The sequence below is a fragment of the Glycine soja genome, chromosome 1 (assembly GCF_004193775.1).
Source record: "Glycine soja cultivar W05 chromosome 1, ASM419377v2, whole genome shotgun sequence".
Taxonomy (NCBI): Eukaryota; Viridiplantae; Streptophyta; class Magnoliopsida; order Fabales; family Fabaceae; genus Glycine; species Glycine soja.
This window is the reverse complement of record NC_041002.1, coordinates 28,342,209-28,365,440: the sequence shown is the minus strand read 5'-3', so window position 1 is coordinate 28,365,440 and position 23,232 is coordinate 28,342,209. Positions and strand designations below refer to the sequence as shown.

General features: G+C 44.9%; 1 protein-coding gene across 1 annotated transcript in view; it reads left to right on the top strand.

Annotated features, from left to right (window-relative positions):
• Nucleotides 1-2,285: 2,285 nt before the first annotated feature.
• The window catches only part of LOC114420967, a 42,218-nt gene continuing 21,271 nt past the window's right edge, over nt 2,286-23,232 (top strand). Inside the window, exons 1-3 of the mRNA XM_028386733.1 lie at nt 2,286-2,910; nt 3,442-5,013; nt 5,140-5,219. Of these exons, the coding sequence (XP_028242534.1) occupies nt 2,286-2,910; nt 3,442-5,013; nt 5,140-5,219 (2,277 nt within the window). The remainder of the gene's footprint in view (nt 2,911-3,441; nt 5,014-5,139; nt 5,220-23,232) is intronic.

Below are 23,232 nucleotides of genomic sequence, written 5' to 3'. Positions count from 1 at the left end.
TTGATTTATTTGTAAACACGGGAGTGTGGTTGAGAGGGAGTGAGCGGGGTTCTCATATCTAAGAGTGGCTCTTAGGTAGAGATTGCACGGGTAGTGGTTAGGTGAGAAGGTTGTAAACAGTGGCTGTTAGACCTTGAACTAACACCATTTTAGTGGATTTCCTCCCTGGCTTGGTAGCCCCCAGATGTAGGTGAGGTTGCACCGAACTGGGTTAACAATTCTCTTGTGTTATTTACTTGTTTAATCTGTTCATACAGTCAAAGACAATCTGCATGTTCTGAAGCGTGATGTCGTGACATCCTGTACGACATCTGTCCCCAGTATCAGAATTTCAATTTATTTTTCTGTTCATTTACGTTTTTGTTCATTAACGTTTCTGTTCATTTACGTTTCTGTTTCATGTTTCATTTGTGTTTTCTGTTTGAATCTATGGAAGGATAGTTTTTCTAGTGTTGTTTCCTTTTGAAGACGAAGCCCAACTCTCTTTGAGGTTTTGTTTGTAATGTGGTTTCCTGGCAGCTTTCCCTTCACCAGTTATCCCAAATTCGTGAACATTAATCAGTGCACGCTTCGTGTTCGATTAATTGCCTCTGAGCCTAACTTGCGTTCATGCTTAATGGACGAAGGGGTAACTGGTGTATGTGGTGCCTAATCACGTATTGATAACCCTAAGTTGATTTTCGCTTAGTAAATTGAAATAGGGTTGGATTAAGTGGTTGACTGTTAGGGACGAATTCTCCATAACCCAGGATAAGAGAATGGCTTCTGAATCAGAGGAAACAACCCGTTTTTAATATTAGTAGTTTCAAATTCCAGTTTACTTGTTCTGCTCTTTAATCATGAAACAAACAAACCCTCCCAATCGTTACTGTTACTGCGCAAGTATATTATGAACAATTGGTTTGTCATTGCTCGTTGGGAAACGACCTAGGATCACTTCCTAGTTACTGCATTTTCATGTTTATTTGATTCGGGTACGGCCTCGATCAATTCCTCATGATAGTTTAGCCTAATCCTGATCAAGCATCGTCCATAGATTCCTCTTGTAGGACTAAACTCAACCAGGACCACATTAAGACACACATACACAACTAACTTATCACACCCCAATTCCTCGTGATAGTATGACAACTTAGCCTTGTACTATCAAGGAATTTAGAGTCATACCAGCTTACACTGTTGAATGACCCTAACAAAGCATGCGTCTACGTGATCAAGGTAAAGGCATACTGGAATGAAAAGCAGATAGCACAGAGAACACACCAAACATCATTAAATAGATAGAAATATATTTACATCAGGTACCTACAGGGAAGATCCAACAGAGGATTTAGCTTTCCATACCAGGAAGCCTTCTTTACAACAAAGAGAAGAACAAGATGAAAGATAGCAAAAATACAAGTGGTGAGGATGTCTCCTTTACCTCTAGGATCTCACAATCACTCACAAACTCATCTCAAGCTCTCAAACCGGCTCCTGCTTCAAGCTCTGGTCTCTGCAGATCTTCACATAGCAAAATCTCTCAAAACTCTCTAGAACTTGGACCTTTCTCTCTCTCTCTAGAAACTCTAGACATGCAAAGCTCTGAATCCTAGTCCAAACTCCCCCTCTAAAATCTGATTTTAGGATTAAATAGGTGGCCTTGTTTGTGCTCGTGCGCTTAGCGCAATTATAGACCGCTTAACGCACATTAGTGAATTTTATCTTAGCGCGTGCCTTTCTCGCTTAGCAGATGAACTGAAGCGGTGTGCTTAGTGAGATGAAGTGGTGTGCTTAGTGAGATGAAGTGGTGCGCTTAGCGAACTTGTATAGCTCATCTTCTTCCAGAGTCTTCCTCGCGCTTAGCCCATGAGTGTTACGCTTAGCGAACACTCGCTAAGCCAGCAGATTGGCTTAGCGAGAAGGTGAAAAACAACACTTTTCAAAGCTTGCCTAATTAACTTGAAATTGAGAGAAAATGATTATTAAACACACAAAATGGAAGTACTAAGTATTCATTACCTATACTTAACAGAAAATACTTATAACACTACAAAATAACCATAAATTGGAAGAGTTTGATACAATTTACACAAGTTTTATACACAAAAGTTAGTCGTATTCACCAACTAACAATAACTGCTATTGTTGTTAGTATTTTGTATGCATAGATCTCTTGCAAGTAATTTAGCTCATCTGGAAGAATAAGCTCAATCCTTTGATTCAACATCATGGAGATTATTATTTCTATTCCACCAATAACTTGTGATTTTTGCCGAAGGGAGCATTACTAGGATAATTATTATATGTACTCCACAAATAACTCTGGGTGGAGACAAGAGTTAACTCCCTATAATCAGTATGAAGAGGAAAGAGCCCCCAATCTTGACAGTGTGTTTGCAGAATTCATGGCATATCATGCTACCTCAAAAGCTAATCATAATGCAATACAAAATCAGGAGATTCAATATGCCAAAGTTTTTTTAGAAGATTATCAAGGGGAACCAGAGTCACAATTCCACTATCAAAATGAAGCAGAAAGGAGTTTCAATCTGGACATATTATTAATGCAATTCAAGGATACAATTGGATCTATTCAACGGACATTTAAAAGTGCAGAAATTCATGTCGGTAAGTTGGTAGAAGAAGTGACTCAAGCTATGAGCAGAAGAGAAGAAGAGATTGTAGAGGTTGACACTCAAGAGGAGAGCCCTGTGAATGAGCATGATTTAGAAGAAGAAGATGAGGAGAAAGCTCAACAACGGGAACAATGCTTACAAACACACACTCAACAAGAAGATAATTTCCAAGTTAACACATGTTCTCATCAACTGACTATCAAAAAAGAAAGGCATGAAGACCATGAGGGTTTAATCATTCTGGGACAACCCTGTCTGCCATTTGCTAGTTGTGTTTTAGACTTGGGTAAAGGTAAATTGGAATTGAATGTAGAGGATCAAAAGATCTCCTTTGACTTAATTGAAGCAATAAAACACCCAGATGACGGTGAGGATTGGTTTGAAGCAGAAATATCAGAGTAGGAGATGGAATTAATAGCCTCAGCCATGGTATTATAGACGCTTGGGGAGAAAGAATTTGAATATGTGACAGAATGCCTAGTCAATGAAGATGGAGGAAGAATGCTAGCTTGTATTGAAGAGCTGGGGGATCCAAATGATGAATCTATTGGTCATGTGATGTTTGAAGAATTGGAAAACAATAGACCAAAAGAAAAGCCCAAAGTAGAATTAAAGACCCTTACAGCGCATCTAAAGTATGTATTCTTGGAGGGATGAGACCAAACCTGTTATAATTAGCAGCTCCTTGCAAAAGAAAGAAGAGGATCAACTGGTACAGATTCTAAAAAGTCGCAAAACCGCTATTGGGTTGCACATCTCTGATTTAAAAGGAATCAGTCCCTCATATTGTATGCATAAAATTAATATGGTAGCTGATTACAAGCCAGTGAGACAACCTCAAAGAAGGCTGAATCCAATAATGAAAGAAGAAGTAAGAAAGGAAGTGCTCAAGTTGCTAGAGGCAGAGCTCATTTACCCAATCTGGATAGTTCATGGGTTAGTCCTGTTCAAGTTGTTCTGAAAAAGGGAGGTATGACAATGATAAAGAATGATAGAGATGAGCTAATTCCTACAAGAACAGTTACTGGGTGGAGGATGTGCATTGATTACAGGAAGCTAAATGAAGCCACCAGGAAAGACCATTACCCGCTCCCCTTCATGGATCAAATACTTGAGAGACTTGCAGGGCAATCTTTCTACTATTTCTTAGATGGATACTCGGGCTACAATCAAATTGCAGTGGATCCTCAAGACCAAGAAAAGACAGCTTTCACATGTCCTTTTGGTGTATTTGTTTATCGCCGCATGCCGTTCAGTTTATGTAATGCCCCAGCTACTTTTCAGAGATGTATGATGGCAATTTTTGCTGACATGGTAGAGAAATGTATTGAAGTCTTTATGGATGATTTCTCTGTCTTTGGTGCATCTTTTGAAAATTTCCTAGAAAATTTAGAGAAAGTGTTACAACGCTATGAAGAATCTAATTTGGTGCTCAACTGGGAAAATTGTCACTTTATGGTTCAAGAAGGTATCGTGCTGGGACACAAGATTTATAGAAGAGGAATTGAGGTGGATAAAGCAAAGATTGATGTTATTGATAAACTTCCACCTCCAGTTAATGTTAAAGGCATACAGAGTTTTTTGGGTCATGCTGGATTCTATCGACGATTCATTAAAGACTTTTCCAAAATTGCTAAACCACTGAGTAATCTGCTGAACAAGGATGTTGTGTTTGTGTTTAATGATGAATGTTTAGAAGCCTTTAATACCCTTAAAGCCAAGTTGGTCTCTACTCCTGTGATCACAGCACCAAACTGGAGACAAGAGTTTGAATTAATGTGTGATGCAAGTGATTACGTAGTAGGTGCTATGCTGGGACATCAAAAGGGCAGAATTTTTCATACCATCTACTATGCCAGCAAAGTTTTGAATGATGCTCAGATCAATTATGCCACCACTGAGAAACAATTGCCAGAAATTGTTTATGCACTTGAGAAATTCAGATCTTATTTGGTGGGGTCAAAGATAGTAATTTACATTGATCATGCAACAATTAAATATTTGTTGCGCAAAGCTGATTCCAAACCACGACTTATCAGATGGATATTGTTACTTCAAGAATTTGATTTAGTCATCAAGGACAAGAAGGGATCTGAAAATGTGGTAGCAGACCACCTATCCAGATTAGTCAATGAGGAGGTCACTTTAAAGGAGGCTAAAATAAAAGATGACGCACGATTTTATATATGGGATGATCCACACTTGTTCAAGGTAGGTGCAGATAATATCCTCAGAAGATGTGTGACAAGTGAGGAAGCCAAGGGTATATTGTGGCACTGTCATAATTCACCATGTGGATGGCATTATGGTGGAGACAAAACAATGGCTAAGGTCTTACAGTCAAGATTTTTCTGGCCAACACTCTTCAAGGATGCCTATCACCATGTCTTGAAGTGTGATCAATGCCAAAGAATGGGGGGAATTTCCCGGAGGAATGAAATGCCTCTTTAAAACATTATGGAAGTTGAAGTTTTTGATCGTTGGGGTATTGATTTCATGGGTCCTTTCCCTTCATCTGCAGGTAATGAGTACATTTTGGTCGTTGTTGATTACGTGTCTAAATGGGTGGAAGTTGTGGCCACTCCAAGAAATGATGCTAAGGTGTCATACCCTAATTTCGTCCGGGGACCTTTGCTTGATGACATGCGACCATTCTTTGGTCCTTGTGAGGTGCTTGGCACCCATCATTAGGCAATTTATGAAATTCCAGGACATGCCGAAAAACCAAAAAAATGTTGATGCACAATCCGTAAGTTTCCGTGACACACCGGAAATCAAATGGAAGCATCGTTGCATAATTAAGTGAGGTTCCGTAACATTCCGTAAGTCAAAAAGGGGATGATTATGTAATCCGCAAGGTTCCGTAACATTACGGAAAGAAAACAAGTATCGTTACGAAATTCGTAAGTTTCCGTAACTTTACGAAAAAAGAATCACCAAAAAACAGCAGAGGGGGGTGTACTTAGTGAAAATGGGGGTGCAAATAGCACCCAGGCCCATTTGGGCCCTCCAGAAGATTCCTCCAGAAGGCGGTTGCTTCTGGAGGAAGCAACCCTGCTCGCCTGGGCGAGCTGAGCTCACCTGGGCGAGCTGGGCGGCAACCACCTCCCCTATTTTGCTATAAATAGGGGAGGAATGCAAGAAGAAAAGGGTCCACCCCCTTAGGCACTTCTCTCTCTTTGGAATTTGCTTGGAAAAATTGTTTCCGTGAAGAAAATCTAAGCCGAGGCGCTTCCGAAACGTTTCCGTAACGTTTTCCGTGAGGAATCTCGCAAAGGTTTGAACCGTTCTTCGACGTTCTTCATTCGTTCTTCATCGTTCTTCGATCTTCAACGGGTAAGTACCTCGAACCAAGCTTTTCGATTCATTCTATGTACCCGTAGTGGTCCACATTGTGTTTCGTGCATTTTTATTCTCGTTTTGTTTACTTTTTATACCCCCTGTTGACATGCTTAAGCCATTTCGCTTAAGTCATTTCTCGCTTAACTTAAAAATAAAATAAATTTCCACCGAACATTTGAATTGTATTATCCGTTAACTTCGGTTAAAATCAATTCCGACCGTTCGGTCGTGCCGTAACCACGTTGGAAATCAAAAAGAGGTAAAAAATAATATAATAATCAAAAAATATCTTTTTAGTAAAATAAAGCGGAAAATCAATCGGACGTTTTCTCTTTGGGATTTCTCATTCTTAATCGAATTGATTAATAACTAAGGTGAAACTAAGGCTAAAATCAACTCGCCTAGTCAAGCTCGTCCACAAAAATAGGCTTTTGAAGTTTGTCATTTCAATTTCTCACTAAGTAAAATGGATCATTTTTAAGGTCCAACGCCTTAAAATGATCACCTCTTAAAGTAAAAAGAATCACTTGATAAGAAAGAACTACGTAGGTCTGATTTCCTCATCGCAAATTGAGGAATACGTAGGAGCAAAGGGAAACACCCTTGTCGACCACAAAAAGAGAAAAAATATAAAAAGGGTATAAAGGATATAAAGACATATAAAGGGAACATAAAAAATCAAAGTCATGTTTGCACATTCGATTAAAGGCTGTCGTCCCTTGGGACGGACGTGTGGGGTGCTAATACCTTCCCCGTGCGTAAATACAACTCCCGAACCTTTCACTTAAAAGTTCGTAGATCGCGTCTTTTCCGGTTTTTCCGACGTTTTCCTCAAATAAACGTTGGTGGCGACTCTGCGCGTATTCCTTTCGTGGAACACGCATCCCGCGAGTCTCGCGTCGCCCTCCCGCCGAAGGGTAGGTTGCGACAGTTGGCGACTCCACTGGGGAATGTTTTTTTAGAGAGTTAGGCCATTTGATCTTGTGCAATGTTTTATCATGACTTTCTCCTTTGTTGGTTTCCTTTCATTATGTTCTTGTGTATATAAACTCTTTGTTGCTTTTAGTGCGTTTTAAATGTATGCATGAAGTAAATATTTATTCATTTTGATGCACACAAACACCAACACTATTTGCACACACTGTGAGTGAAAAAGGGCCCTATACCCGGGTTCATGGGAGCATAAGGAGTGGAGGTGAATCTGTGATCATGCTAGGTCTCCGACTTGCTTGATTACAGTGAACCCTCATCTAGAGCTTTTCTCTTTGAAAACCTATTGTTGCTAGTAGTCCCTACTGCTACAATATGTTCTTCAAAGGGGATGATACCTCTAGAAACCATCAAGAGAGATATAACTACCTTGGGGATTATTGCTAAAAGCCTAGTTAGTTCTCTCCCTTATAGGTCCCTTAAATAGGGGCACGAAGCAAACACGCTGCGTGCCATTTTTCACACTGCCATGCATGAGTATCATATACCCTTTTGCTTATGTTCGGTAAATATTGTCATACTGTGCACATTCCCGCATTGTGTCTTTTGCATAGGCATTACATATGGGTTCTGTCTTGATCCCTACTGTAAACAAACCAACGGAGGGTCCGTGTCGCCTTCTTAAAAACGTGCGTTGGGGCATTTCGCTACCCCTAGACGTCGTATCTAAGAAGGGGACAAATTCCCCGGACCCCCACATTCCTAGATTGCATCTGTGTCATATGCATTCCATCATGCATTCATCCATCCCACCCATGAGGTATCGGGTTTTTGATTTGCACCAGCTTTTGTCTCACTTTAGTAAGCATGGGAACAAATCAAACCGGCAAGAGGTTCTACCAAGTCAAGGTCAAAAGCCTAGATACCACCAGCATCAAGGAATTAGGGCGGTTGATGGAACCCCTCCAAATGCAAGCCTTCTGCAAGACTTACGGAAAGATCTTAGAGTTGACCATAGCAGAGGTGTCCATAGAAGCCATTGCATCACTTACCCAATACTACGACCAGCCCTTGAGATGCTTCACATTCGGGGACTTCCAATTAGTACCAACCATTGAAGAATTTGAGGAAATTCTAGGATGTCCTCTCGGGGGAAGGAAACCATATCTTTCCTCCGGGTGTCTCCCCTCTTTGAGCAGAATTGCAACTGTGGTCAAGGATTCAGCCAGAGGTTTGGACCGCATAAAACAGACTCGGAACGGCATAGCGGGCCTGCCACAGAAGTACCTAGAAGACAAGGCGAGGGGTATGGCCAATCAAGGAGACTGGGTCCCGTTTATGGATGTGTTAGCTTTGCTAATTTTCGGGGTTGTCCTCTTTCCAAATGTGGATGGTTTGGTAGACCTAGCAGCAATCGACGCTTTCCTTGCCTACCACCATAGCAAGGAAAGTCCGGTGGTAGCTGTCTTGGCAGATCTGTTTGACACATTTGACCGAAGGTGCGAGAAGAGTAGCGCACGGATCATCTGTTGCTTACCCGCCCTCTGTGTTTGGTTGGTTTCACACTTGTTCCAACAAGACACGAGACATCCATGTCCGCTCCTGAGCCATCACTCGTGTACTGAAAAGAGGAGAATGGATTGGGACCAGCTCTTGGCCGGGATAGGAAGTAGAACAATCAGTTGGTTCCCCCGATGGAAGGAAGGAAAAGAAGGAGTCCTTTTCTCATGTGGAAGATACCCAAACATTCCGCTGGTAGGAACGAGGGGTTGTATTAATTACAATCCCACGCTCGCTATAAGACAACTAGGGTACCCCATGAGGGGAGCACCGACGGAAGAAAGCATGTCTCCTTTCCTTGTGAGGGATCTCGGCGCACAAAATTCCAAGACTATACAAAGAATCCATAAGGCATGGGAAACCCCGTTAAGGAAAGATCAAGAGCTTAGAGGCATTCGTAATGGCATCATTGGTGGGTACCACGAATGGCTGAAAGTTCGCATACGAGGTTTAGATTGGCTCGCCAAGTTAAAAGTCGTCAGCGAAGGGAATTTTGAAGCACCGGAAGAGGACAAGGAAGTCCAAGCTCTCAAAAGCGAGTTAGGAAAGGCAAAACTCGCCAAGGAGAAGTTCAAGTTGGCTGCTACACACGTTCGGAAGGAGTGCGCCGGGTTACGGGAAGAGAATGCAATTACCGCAAGAGCCCTTGAACAAGAGACCAAGAGGGCTCGCAAGGAAGAGTATGGCCGGAACAAATTTCGCGGAGCTCTATGGGGTAGCAATAATGAACTCAAGTTGCGAAGGGAAGAAAGGGACCAGTCGCGAGCACATAGCATGGTTCTGAAAGAGGAGTTGATTGCTTGTTCAAGGTCCAAAAGAAGCTTGTCTCAGCGTCTATGCGAGACAGAAACCAACATGTTAGCTATCATCGCCAAGTACCAAGAAGAGTTGGGTCTAGCCACGGCCCACGAGCATAGAATCGCGGATGAGTATGCCCAAGTATATGCGGAAAAAGAGGCTAGAGGAAGGGTGATCGACTCTTTACACCAAGAGGCAACCATGTGGATGGATCGGTTTGCTCTTACCTTGAACGGGAGTCAAGAACTTCCCCGATTGTTAGCCAAGGCCAAGGCGATGGCAGACACCTACTCCGCCCCCGAAGAGATTCATGGGCTTCTCGGCTATTGTCAGCATATGATAGACTTAATGGCCCACATAATTAGAAATCGTTAGGAAACTTGTATGGTCTTTTAGACCTTGACTAGATATGACTTCCTTTTTGAAATAAAATGAGTTGGTCCCATGTTTCTACTCCAAAAAACTTGTGCAAATCAAATCACTCCTACATCTCATCTCTAGCATGCATTTTCTTTCTTTACCCACTCCTCACGTTTGGTTTTTTAGGGAAAAACACCATAACTAAACGCGCCGCAAGGGATCCCTATCGCACCAGATCCAAATCTAGAACGATGGGTGATCAAGAGGAGACGCAGGAACAGATGAAAGCCGACATGTCGGCTCTGAAAGAACAAATGGCCTCCATGATGGAAGCCATGTTAGGTATGAAACAGCTCATGGAGAAGAACGCGGCCACTGCCGCCGCTGTCAGTTCGGCTGCCGAAGCAGACCCGACTCTCTTGGCAACTACGCACCATCCTCCCTCAAACATAGTAGGACGGGGAAGGGACGCACTGGGGCACGATGGCGGCCCTCACCTGGGATACAACCGAGCGGCTTACCCTTATGGATTGCCGCCCAACTATTCACCACCCATCTTGCAAGAAGATGCGGGCCACATTGCCTCTCCCGTCCATGAAAAAGAACCTCCTCAGCAGCCCGACGAAGTCCATAAAGACCCTCAAGATTATGCTCGGAGGGATGTCGAGTTTTATCCCCCGATCCCTGAAGGGCCGGCACCAGGCACGTTGCCTCAACCCAACCTCGCAGCATCGCCAATAGTTTTGTCTATGGAAAGGCCGCCCCCGGCAACTGAAGAAAGGAGGAAGCTCGATCTCCTCGAGGAAAGATTAAGGGCTGTGGAAGGATTTGGGGACTATCCGTTTGCAGACATGACGGATCTTTGCTTAGTACCCGATGTTGTTATTCCCCCGAAGTTCAAAGTGCCGGACTTCGACAAGTATAAAGGGACGACTTGTCCCAAAAACCACCTCAAAATGTACTGCCGTAAGATGGGCGCCCATTCTAAAGATGAAAAGCTGTTGATACACTTCTTTCAGGATAGCTTGGCCGGAGCTGCGGTAGTGTGGTACACTAATTTGGAAGCTTCCCGTATCCGTACTTGGAAGGATCTGATTACCGCCTTCCTAAGGCAGTATCAGTACAATTCTGATATGGCTCCTGACCGTACTCAACTGCAGAATATGTTCAAGAAAGAGGGTGAAACCTTTAAAGAATATGCGCAGCGATGGAGGGATTTGGCGGCACAAGTAGCTCCTCCCATGGTTGAGAGAGAGATGATCACCATGATGGTAGACACTCTGCCAGTGTTCTACTATGAGAAGCTAGTGGGTTACATGCCGTCCAGCTTTGCGGATCTGGTGTTTGCCGGGGAAGGAATCGAGGTGGGATTGAAGAGAGGAAAGTTTGATTACGTTTCCTCCACAAACGTGAACGCCAAAAGAATCGGGGCAACAGGGGCAAAAAGGAAGGAAGGAGATGCCCATGCCGTCTCTTCAACACCCGCATGGGTCAAACCCCAGCAAACACCTCATGGTACCCATCAGTACGCGCAACATCACCCAAGCTTCTCGGCTCATGCTGGGAACGCCTCTAGTTCAACACCCGTGCAGCCTAAGGCACCCACCCAGAGGGAAGCTCCCCAAGTTCCAACTCCGAACACGGCTCGACCGGCCGGTAATTCCAACACGACAAGGAACTTCCCTCCGAGGCCGTTGCCGGAATTCACCCCGCTCCCAATGACGTACGAAGATCTTCTACCATCCCTCATCGCCAATCATTTGGCCGTGGTAACTCCCGGAAGGGTCCTCGAACCCCCTTTCCCGAAGTGGTATGACCCTAATGCAACTTGCAAGTACCATGGGGGTGCCCCGGGGCATTCCATCGAAAAATGCTTGGCCCTTAAATACAAGGTCCAACATCTAATGGATGCCGAATGGCTGACTTTCCAAGAGGATCGGCCCAATGTAAGGACCAACCCGCTCGCCAATCATGGAGGGGGAGCAGTTAATGCAGTTGAATCCGATAGGCCCCACAGGTCTAAACCGTTGAGAGATGTGGCAACCCCTAGGAGGTTTATCTTTGAGGCCCTACAAAAGGGAGGTGTAATTCCCCATAGTGGGTGTAAGGAGGATTCCTGTCTGCTACATCCCGGCGAGATGCATGACATGGAGACGTGTTTGGAAGTAGAGGAATTGTTACAGCGGATGATAGACCAAGGTCGACTAGAAGTCGGCATTAAAGGAAAAGAAGAGCAGCATATATGCATGCAATCTACGGAGGGGAGCGGTGTTGCGAAGCCCAAACCCTTGGTGATATACTTCACTAAAAGTGCAGCCTCGCAAAAGCCCGGGCACCCCTTAATGGCCAAACCTGTTCCTTTCCCGTACCAAAATAGTCACGCGGTCCCGTGGAGATATACACCTCCGGGGAAGAAGGAAGAAGAAGTCACTGACGTCAGCTCGCTGTCAGCTAAAGTAACAAATATCACGGGGCTGAGCGGTGTGACCCGTAGTGGTCGTGTGTTCGCACCTCCGGACCTACCAGTCCAACCCGCCGACGTCAAAGGAAAAGGAAAAGTGGTGGAGGAACAAGATGGCGAAGCACCCCACGCTTCGAATAAAGATATGCCAGCAAGGGGGCCCCCAGAGAAAAGGGATGGTAGAAAGGAGGTGTCGCTAGAGGAAGCCAGCGAGTTCCTTCGGATAATTCAGCAGAGCGAATTCAAGGTTATCGAACAGCTCAACAAAACCCCGGCTAGGGTCTCGCTGCTAGAGTTACTTATGAGCTCCGAGCCTCATCGGGCTCTGCTAGTAAAAGTGCTGAACGAGGCTCACGTGGCCCAAGATATTTCGGTAGAAGGTTTCGGAGGGCTGGTCAACAATATCACTGCCAACAACTATCTTGCCTTCGCCGAAGAAGAAATCCCCGCCGAGGGGAGAGGGCATAATAAGGCTTTACACGTATCAGTCAAGTGTATGGACCATATCGTGGCCAAGGTACTCATCGATAATGGTTCCAGTTTAAACGTGATGCCTAAGAGCACTTTGGACAAGTTACCATTCAATGCTTCCCATTTAAAACCAAGTTCAATGGTGGTTCGGGCCTTCGACGGCACTCGCCGAGAGGTTAGGGGAGAGATCGATCTCCCAGTACAAATAGGCCCTCACACCTGTCAAGTCACCTTCCAAATAATGGATATTAACCCCCCCTACAGCTGCCTGTTGGGGCGCCCTTGGATCCACTCAGTGGGAGTTGTGCCTTCTACACTCCACCAAAAGCTGAAATTCGTAGTGGAGGGGCACTTGGTCATCGTGTCAGGCGAGGAAGATATCTTGGTAAGCTGCCCATCCTCCATGCCTTATGTGGAAGCCGCAGAAGAATCGTTAGAAACCGCTTTCCAGTCTTTTGAGGTGGTCAGCATTTCCTCCGTGGACTCCCTCTTTGGGCAACCTTGTCTGTCCGATGCGGCGGTAATGATGGCCCGAGTTATGTTGGGGAACGGTTATGAACCCGGGATGGGTTTAGGCAAAGACAATGGCGGCATAACTAGCCTGATAAAAACCCAAGGAAATCGTGGGAAGTATGGTTTAGGCTATAAGCCCACTCAGGCGGACATGAAAAGAAGCATCGCGGGAAGGAAGGACAGTGGTCAGAGCTCGCGTTGGAGACAAGAAAGTGAAGGAAGCCCGCCCTGCCACATAAGTAGAAGCTTTATAAGTGCGGGTCTGGGAGACGAAGGTCAAGTGTTCGCGATATGTGAAGATGATGTTCCAAGTACTTCGGATTTGGTCCGACCATGCCCTCCTGATTTCCAGTTGGGAAATTGGCGAGTGGAGGAACGCCCCGGCATTTATGCAACAAGCATAATGTAAACCTTTACGGTTTTAAAAGCTCTATAGTTGGGCCTAGGCTTTAGAGTTTTTCATTTTGTTAAAGCTTTGTGTCTTTTGTTTTTGAATTTATAATACAAGGATCTTTCTTCATCTGTTCCTGGTCTCTACCCATTCTCATTCATTTGCATGTTTACTTCTTTTTCTAAAACGGCAGATTCGATGACGAGTCCCCCGAAGGTACTAATACCTGGGACCCGTCTATCAACTTCGAGCAAGAAATGAATCAAACGGAAGATGAAGGAGATGAGGATGTGGGACTTCCTTCGGAACTAGAAAGAATGGTCGCCCATGAGGACCAAGAAATGGGGCCTCATCAAGAAGAAACAGAGCTAGTAGACTTAGGAATTGGCAGTGGAAAGAGGGAAGTAAAGATAGGTACAGGCATTACCGCACCTATCCGTGAAGAGTTAATAATCCTGCTAAAAGACTACCAAGACATCTTTGCTTGGTCATACCAAGATATGCCCGGTTTGAGTTCTGACATTGTGCAGCACCGATTACCTCTAAATCCCGGGTGTTCCCCAGTAAAACAGAAATTGAGGAGAATGAAGCCCGAAACATCCTTGAAGATAAAAGAAGAAGTGAAGAAGCAATTTGACGCTGGATTTCTGGCCGTCGCTCGGTATCCAGAATGGGTTGCCAACATCATACCAGTTCCTAAAAAAGGAGGGAAAGTACGAATGTGTGTAGATTACCGGGACCTGAATCGGGCCAGTCCCAAGGACAATTTTCCGTTACCACACATCGATATCCTCGTAGATAACACGGCCAATTTCGCTTTATTTTCCTTCATGGATGGTTTCTCTGGTTACAATCAGATAAAGATGGCGCCCGAGGATATGGAAAAGACTACTTTCGTCACCCTGTGGGGAACGTTCTGTTACAAGGTGATGTCCTTTGGACTCAAGAATGCCGGGGCAACTTATCAACGGGCCATGGTAGCTTTGTTCCATGATATGATGCATCAAGAGATCGAGGTCTACGTGGACGACATAATTGCTAAATCTAAATCTGAGGAAGAACACCTTGTCAACCTGCGGAAGTTGTTCGAAAGGCTTAAGAAATATCAATTAAGGTTGAACCCCGCTAAGTGTACCTTTGGGGTCAAATCAGGGAAATTGCTTGGTTTCGTTGTAAGCCAGAAAGGGATAGAGGTAGACCCCGAAAAAGTGAAGGCTATCCTTGAGATGCCAGAACCCCGTACAGAGAGGCAAGTCCGAGGTTTCCTGGGGCGCTTGAATTATATTGCCAGATTCATATCGCAGCTCACCGCCATTTGTGAGCCGTTGTTTAAACTCTTGCGCAAAAACCAAACTGATCGGTGGAATGAGGATTGCCAAGAGGCTTTTGGAAGGATCAAAAAGTGCCTAATGAATCCTCCCGTGCTTATGCCACCAGTACCTGGAAGGCCTCTCATTTTGTACATGACAATCTTGGACGAGTCAATGGGGTGTATGCTGGGGCAACATGACGAATCCGGGAAGAAAGAGCGCGCTGTTTACTACCTAAGTAAGAAGTTCACGACCTGTGAGATGAATTACTCCTTGCTCGAAAGAACGTGTTGTGCTTTAGTATGGGCGTCCCATCGCCTAAGGCAGTACATGCTGAGTCATACTACCTGGTTGATATCCAAAATGGACCCGGTTAAGTACATCTTTGAAAAGCCAGCTCTCACAGGACGAATCGCCCGGTGGCAAGTCTTGCTATCTGAGTTTGATATAGTCTACGTCACCCAAAAGGCGATAAAAGGAAGCGCTTTGGCAGATTATTTGGCCCAACAGCCTCTTAACGACTACCAGCCCATGCATCCGGAATTCCCGGATGAGGACATCATGGCCTTGTTCGAGGAAAAGTTGGACGAAGATCGGGACAAATGGACCGTATGGTTTGACGGAGCGTCAAACATTCTAGGTCATGGCGTTGGGGCAGTGTTGATCTCTCCGGACAATCAATGTGTACCTTTCACAGCCAGGCTAGGATTCGACTGCACCAACAACATGGCCGAATATGAAGCATGTGCCCTAGCCGTCCAGGCAGCAATTGACTCCGATGTCAAACTACTCAAGGTGTACGGCGACTCAGCGTTGGTAATCCATCAGCTGAGAGGGGAATGGGAAACTAGAGATCCCAAGCTGATACCCTACAAAGCCTACATCAAGGAATTGGCTAAGACTTTCGATGAGATCTCCTTCCATCATGTTCCCCGCGAGGAAAACCAAATGGCGGATGCACTCGCTACGTTGGCATCTATGTTCCAGCTAACACCGCACGGGGACCTACCCTACATTGAATTTCAGTGTCGTGGCAAACCCGCACATTGTTGCCAAGTGGAAGAGGAACGGGACGGAAAGCCTTGGTATTACGACATCAAGCGATATGTCGTAAGCAAAGAATACCCGCCAGAGATTGCCGACAACGATAAAAGGACATTGAGGAGGTTGGCAGCCAGTTTCTTCATGAGCGGAGGCACACTGTATAAGAGAAATCACGACATGACACTCCTGCGATGTGTGGATGCCAAGGAGGCAAATCACATGATCGAGGAAGTCCATGAGGGCTCGTTTGGAACGCACGCCAACGGGCATGCTATGGCCAGGAAGATCTTAAGAGCAGGTTATTACTGGCTTACCATGGAAAGTGATTGTTGTGTCCATGTGAGGAAGTGCCACAAATGTCAAGCATTCGCAGATAATGTCAATGCCCCACCACATCCTCTGAATGTCATGACCGCCCCTTGGCCTTTCTCCATGTGGGGAATAGATGTCATCGGGGCCATTGAGCCCAAGGCCTCGAATGGTCATCGCTTCATCCTCGTAGCAATAGATTATTTCACCAAGTGGGTCGAGGCGGCTTCATATACCAATGTCACGAGGAATGTGGTGGTCAGGTTCATTAAGAAGGAGATCATCTGCCGATATGGTTTGCCAAGAAAGATTATCACGGACAACGGCACCAACCTGAATAATAAGATGATGGCAGAAATGTGCGAGGAGTTTAAAATCCAGCATCACAATTCCACGCCCTACCGGCCAAAGATGAATGGAGTCGTGGAAGCAGCCAATAAGAATATCAAAAAGATTATCCAAAAGATGACCGTGTCATACAAGGATTGGCACGAGATGCTCCCATTCGCGTTACACGGTTACCGGACTTCAGTGCGAACGTCAACTGGGGCAACGCCGTTCTCATTGGTATATGGGATGGAGGCGGTGTTACCATTTGAGGTAGAAGTCCCGTCATTAAGGATCTTGGCAGAATCCGGGTTAAAGGAATCAGAGTGGGCTCAAACACGCTACGATCAGCTCAACCTCATTGAGGGTAAGCGCTTAACGGCCATGAGTCATGGGCGCTTATACCAGCAAAGAATGAAGAGTGCATTCGACAAGAAAGTACGCTTACGCAAGTTCCATGAGGGAGACCTTGTGCTAAAGAAAATGTCCCATGCTGTCAAGGACCATCGAGGGAAATGGGCCCCGAACTACGAAGGGCCTTTTGTCGTGAAGAGGGCTTTTTCCGGAGGAGCTTTGGTGCTTACCAACATGGATGGCGAAGAGCTACCTTCACCCGTGAACTCTGATGTCGTCAAACAATATTATGCTTAGAAGCTGGGGCAATTAAGGATGTCGCTGCATGTTCTTTATCTTTATGCGTTTTCTGGATTTCCCCCAGGGATTTCCTGTCTTTGTATCTCTCGTTACAATCTTTCAAAGAAATGAACGTGGATTCGAGGCTTTTAGTCCTCACGTTAGTTTCACACCTTGCATTAATCTGTGATCACCTGAGCCCTTCCGCTCAGTTATGGGATCCCACAAGCGCTTAATTAGAATTGAACCTGAACCAACTTCCCCTAAATTTTCTGCGTTTGAAAACATTCATGCATACGCATACACATACGCATGTATATTGTTGTGGTAAAACAGGGGCAGGATCACCTTGGGCTACCTTCTGGAGTAGAGACAAAACATGAACGACAGAAACCAATCGAGGTAGGGTAATGACGCGGTCAAGATTGGCCATACCTGGTTGTTTATTACTTGCAGGACGAAACGCAAGCGGGGATGGGGTCACGACCGACCGATCGTTGCCTTCTCTGTGCGAAACGAGCAGAGAATGTCGCTGCAAGGCAGCCCCGTATCCTTTGTATTTTGCAGCTTTCTTTTACTATTTGTTTGTTTTAAAAAGAAAAAAATGATAACAATAATAAAAAAGTAATCAACGCCTAATTCTAACCTAAGTAAGTTCAAGTTAGGCAAGATGCTAATCCATGAGAAGGGAGGGGCATGTTTAATGTTCCCCTCAAAAAAAAAAAAAAAAAAAAAAAAAAAAAAAAGTGCAGGTTAGCTCGCCTGGGCGAGCCCACCTCTGCACCAAAATATAAAAGTGACGAAAGGGGGGACGTTTTTTTCATTCAAAAACTTCTTTTCCCCCTTTCAAAAGCCATACCCACGGATTTACGAGTTTGCAGTCTTAGGGTCATCACTTTTCGCATTTTTTGATTCCGTTCCGCGCTTTTGTTCATCACCAACAAGTAAGTATTCCATCCCTAAGCTTTCTAGCTTTTCATTGGTGTATTTTGATCTCCTTTTGGTGCTCTAAATTGTGGGAATGTGCTCAAATATGTGGGGGCAATTTTGGTTTGTTTTCTCGCTTGATTAAGTTGAATTGGGGGTTTGTATGAGATGGCCCTAGGCCTATAATGCATTTTGAAGTAATTGGGGCATGCCACATTGTCCCCGTTCTCTTGCTATTGATGCCTAAACGCGCGCCCACCAAGTGTTCGGTGAAATGCCTCAATGGCATTAGCGCGTGATTTTTTGTAGGGAAACAAGCCATGGGGCAATTTGGTTTGCACATATTTTTGGGACATGCATTCATTTTTGAAAAGAGCTAGAGTAATGCCCCACATATATCCTAGTCCTAGAAACTGAAATTTTATGCAAAAAGAGCACAAAGGGAGGTGCATGTTGGGTAAAGTTACCCTTTTTTGGCCAGCAATCAGCTATGGGCCACGCTACAATATTTTCCCTACGCCTAGATGTTTAGGAATTGGGCTCGTCATGAATGTGTAGGTTTAGAATAGGTAGCAAGATACCTTTGGCAATTTGCACTTTGGGTAATGAATAGCAAAATACTTGAATGTATGTATATACAATTTTGGTAGTCAAAAATGTCTCACAAAAAATGTATATAAATGTGTTGCATGTTATGTGAAGAAAACATATTACAAAAAATATATACCTTTTAATTTGAATACAATTTTAGTCCAGCAAAGGAAAATATGCTTGAATTTGCATGCGGCTTTAAGTAGCAAAAACTTGAAAAAAGAGCATGAAATGTAGCACCCTTTTGTGAAGATAGTCAAGATTCATCATGAAGTTTGCGTATGTATAGGTATTAGAAATACCAAGATGTGCACATGTGCAATTTTTGGTACCCCAAAATGCTTTGAGTATGCATGTATGTAAATTTAGCCAAGGAGATGTGTGTGATGTAAGTAACAAATACACCTTGGAAGTACGTGTAAATAATCTAGGTAACGAAGCTGCCTTGATTGTGTATGGGTGCATTTTTCTTAGTTAATAGAATGTCTTGTGCAAGAGAACGTTCGTAAGGAAATATGCGCATAAGCTTGCTCTAAATTTACATTGGATGTTTGTATTTATGGGAGGAGGTTATATGCCATTTTTGCTTTAAGAGTAATGTCCCACTGGTAAAATAACTTTCCAAATGTTTGCCTTCGCAGGAATGGCCCCGAGGAAGCTTGCCTCAAAGAGGTCCAGGAAGGACAAGGCGGCCGAAGGAACTAGTTCCGCCCCGGAGTACGACAGTCACCGCTTTAGGAGCCTTGTGCACCAGCAGCGCTTCGAAGCCATCAAGGGATGGTCGTTTCTCCGGGAGCGACGCGTCCAGCTCAGGGACGACGAGTATACTGATTTCCAGGAGGAAATAGGGCGCCGGCGTGGGCACCACTGGTTACTCCCATGGCCAAGTTTGATCCAGAAATAGTCCTTGAGTTTTATGCCAATGCTTGGCCAACAGAGGAGGGCATGCGTGACATGAGATCCTGGGTTAGGGGTCAGTGGATCCCGTTCGATGCCGACGCTATCAGCCAGCTCCTGGATATCCGATGGTATTGGAAGAGGGCCAGGAATGCGAGTATGGCCAGAGGAGGAACCCGGTCTGATGGGTTCGATGAGGAGGCCATCGCCCAGCTGCTATGTATACCGGGGGCAGGATTTTGCCCGGACTGCTGCGGGAGACGGTGCGGATCATGCGCACCAACATGACCACCCTGACCAGATATGGATGACTCTGCTGCTCAGCAACATCCTGCCCACCGATCATAATTCCGACCTCCCCATGCCGAAGTGCCAGTGGTGTACGCCATCCTGACACGGATGAGCATCCATGTGGCTCAGTTGATCGCTGATGCCATCTATATTTTTGCAGGTATGGCGCCCACTAGGCACCCTTTGGACCCAGATAAGGTCCAACAGGGCCCTGGGATTCCCCGCACTGATCACAGACTCTGCCAGTCGTTCGGAGTCCCCGTTGCACCTACCAAGGTGATTCGGCCGCCCATCACCCGGGCTTTTATCGAGAAGTACTGTACCCAGAGACAGGCTCAGGGTGATGCTCCACAGGCCGCAGGCGCGCCCCCACCACCTCATCAGGCTGGCCAGGCTGGGGCATTTGACATGGAGCAGTATTTACGGCATTTGGTTCGCCAGCAGGCGGCCAACCACCGAGCACATGTACGGACCCATGATTGTCTGTACCAGATGAGCCTTAGCATGCAGAGCCAGGGCTTCGCTCCTTTTTCATGCCCTACTCCAGACCAGTTCAGGCAGAGGTTGCATGGCCCGAGATTGGCCGGAGGCCCAAGCAGGAGAGGCACCCCCAGAAGCTCCCGGCGATGGAGAAGAAGCCCACGAGGATGAGGAGATGGCCGATTTGCTTGACTTCTTGGGAGGGAGTGGAGACACGTGACTGGGAGATCCCCAGATTCATGTTTTCTTTCATATTTCTTTTGTCATTTTTATTCTATGTTATTGTTTTGACTTGAGAGACTAACGTTTGTTTTTGTTGTTTCGATTGTCTTTTGTACAGCGCATACATTTTTGTTTAGATTGTTGCGTTAGTATTATATATCATTACTATCATGATGTTTGAAATTCTGGAACCGTGTAGAGTTCTTCGTTTAGGAACATCGTCCATAAGTATATATGTAAAATAAACAAAAAAAATCATGATAAAATAAAAATAGAAAAGAAAAGAAATGAAATGGAAAGAGAACAAAAGAAAGAAGAAAGTGAAAGAAAAAGAGAGCAAATAAGAGAAAAAAAGGGCAAGTAAGGAAAAAGGTGGAAAAAGAGAAAATAAGTTGTCTAAGCTGAAAACAACATGCTTTTGAAAAGAGACGATTTCCAACTTTTCTTTGAAAAAATTCATTGATCATAACCAGTTTTTGGAAAATGTGTATACACCTGAAGGGTGAAATGCTGTGAAGATTTCCCCAGACGCCCGAAATGGACTCGGATGAATGCACAAATTGATAAAAGAACATATTTTGGAAACATTGGGTTGATTTAAAATAGAGGAAATGAATCCTGAGCCCTAGCATCACATGACCATAAAAATTTGACACTTGAGTGTCCGCATAGGTGCATGCATGACCAGTTTTGCATAAATTTCCAAATCATCATTTTGCATTTGTGTCATGGAAATAATGTGGGGCATCCCTTTTATCCTTGAACCAAACCAAACCCGACATGTATCATGTCTAGCCATTCTACAAACCTTGAGCCAAAATCCTGACTCACCATAACCTTACCCTCGGCAAAAAGAAGAAGGAAATTTCCAATCAAAGAGAAGCAAAAAAGGAAGGAAATTCCAATCAAAGAGTGGGAGAAGCAAAAAGAAAAGAAAGGAAATTCCCATCAAAGAGTGGGAGAAAGCAAAAAGAAAAGAAAGGAAAATTCCCAATCAAAGATGGGAGAAAGAAGAAAAGAAAGAAGAGGAAAGAAAGTTCTTGATCAAAGAAACTAGAAGAAATTGCAGAAAGGTCTTTGGACCAGACAATATCTGAACAATACAGAATTGTCACCAAATGAACAAAAGAAGGAAAGGAAACCACACCTAAAATGGTCTTCTCCCTTTGATTGCCAACCAAAATCCCGTGCGCTAGCGACCTTTTTTTCTCGCCCCGCACTAAACAAAAAACAGAAAAAGAAAAAGCCAGAAAAATCAAAAGCCAAAACACACCAAAAGCCGAAAGAAACCACCAAAAGAACCCATTCCCAAGGGAAGCCCTATTGATCCATGATCACGCTGTAATTTTTGATTTGATAGGAAATAATTTGCAAAGTCAAGTCATGACATATCTATGGTTCGGAATTAGGATGAAACACTTACCTGTGCGAGATTGATACACTTTGAGTGATTTCTTCTATTTTTGTCGAACCCAGTGTTTCCTCTAAATGGTCATTTAGAAACGAAATGCTAACATCCAAAATCTCATTTATGGTTATGGAGATTTCATCAGCAGACTCTCCTTCCCCGGTAGACGCATTGTTTTCCACTCAAAAAGGCATATGCTGCTCTAATCAGTTGGAATATTTGTCTCTTTGCTAAAGCATGTTTGCTTTTAGTGGAGAAAACACCGAGACTTTTTCAAGTCTCACAAGTTATCCAGAACTACGTAGGTCTGAGTTCCTCATTGGAGGATACGTAGGAGCAAGAGCCCTCGCTTTTGTCGACCACACCGGCCTTTTTGTCGCCATGACTCAAGAGCTGGTAGCCCGCGGAGACACCTTACGGTTATCCGCACCTCGTCATTCAGTGATCCCAAGTGTGATTGACGAGCAGAGACCAATATGGTCATCTGCGCCCTTTCGGAGATGTCAGCATTTTCCGATGGAGACTTTCCAAGTCTAAGTTATCCAGAACTACGTAGGTCTGAGTTCCTCATTGGAGGATACGTAGGAGCAAGAGCTTTGCTTTTGTCGGCCGCCCCATAATCTTTGTCATACTGACCTGAGGTCATGTGACGCGCACCCTTTTTGTCATCCAGAGGCGGCGGGCCCGATGACAAGCAGAGACCAAGTTTGGTCATTCTGCACCCCATGATACGCGGAGATACCTTATGGTTATTCGCACCCTTTTGTCATCCAGAGGCGGCGGGCCCGATGACAAGCAGAGACCAAGTTTGGTCATTCTGCACCCATGATACGCGGAGATACCTTATGGTTATTCGCACCCTTTTGGTCATCCAGAGGCGGCGGGCCCGATGACAAGCAGAGACCAAGTTTGGTCATTCTGCACCCCATGATACGCGGAGATACCTTATGGTTATTCGCACCCTTTTGTCATCCAGAGGCGGCGGGCCCGATGACAAGCAGAGACCAAGTTTGGTCATTCCTGCACCCATGATACGCGGAGATACCTTATGGTTATTCGCACCCTTTTGTCATCCAGAGGCGGCGGGCCCCGATGACAAGCAGAGACCAAGTTTGGTCATTCTGCACCCATGATACCGCGGAGATCCTTACGTGTTATCCGCACCCTTTTGTCATCCAGAGGCGGCGGGCCCGATGACAAGCAGAGACCAAGTTGGTCATTCTGCACTCCATGATACGCGGAGATACCTTATGGTTATTCGCACCCTTTTGTCATCCAGAGGCGGCGGGCCCCGATGACAAGGCAGAGACCAAGTTTGGTTCATTCTGCACCATGATACGCGGAGATAC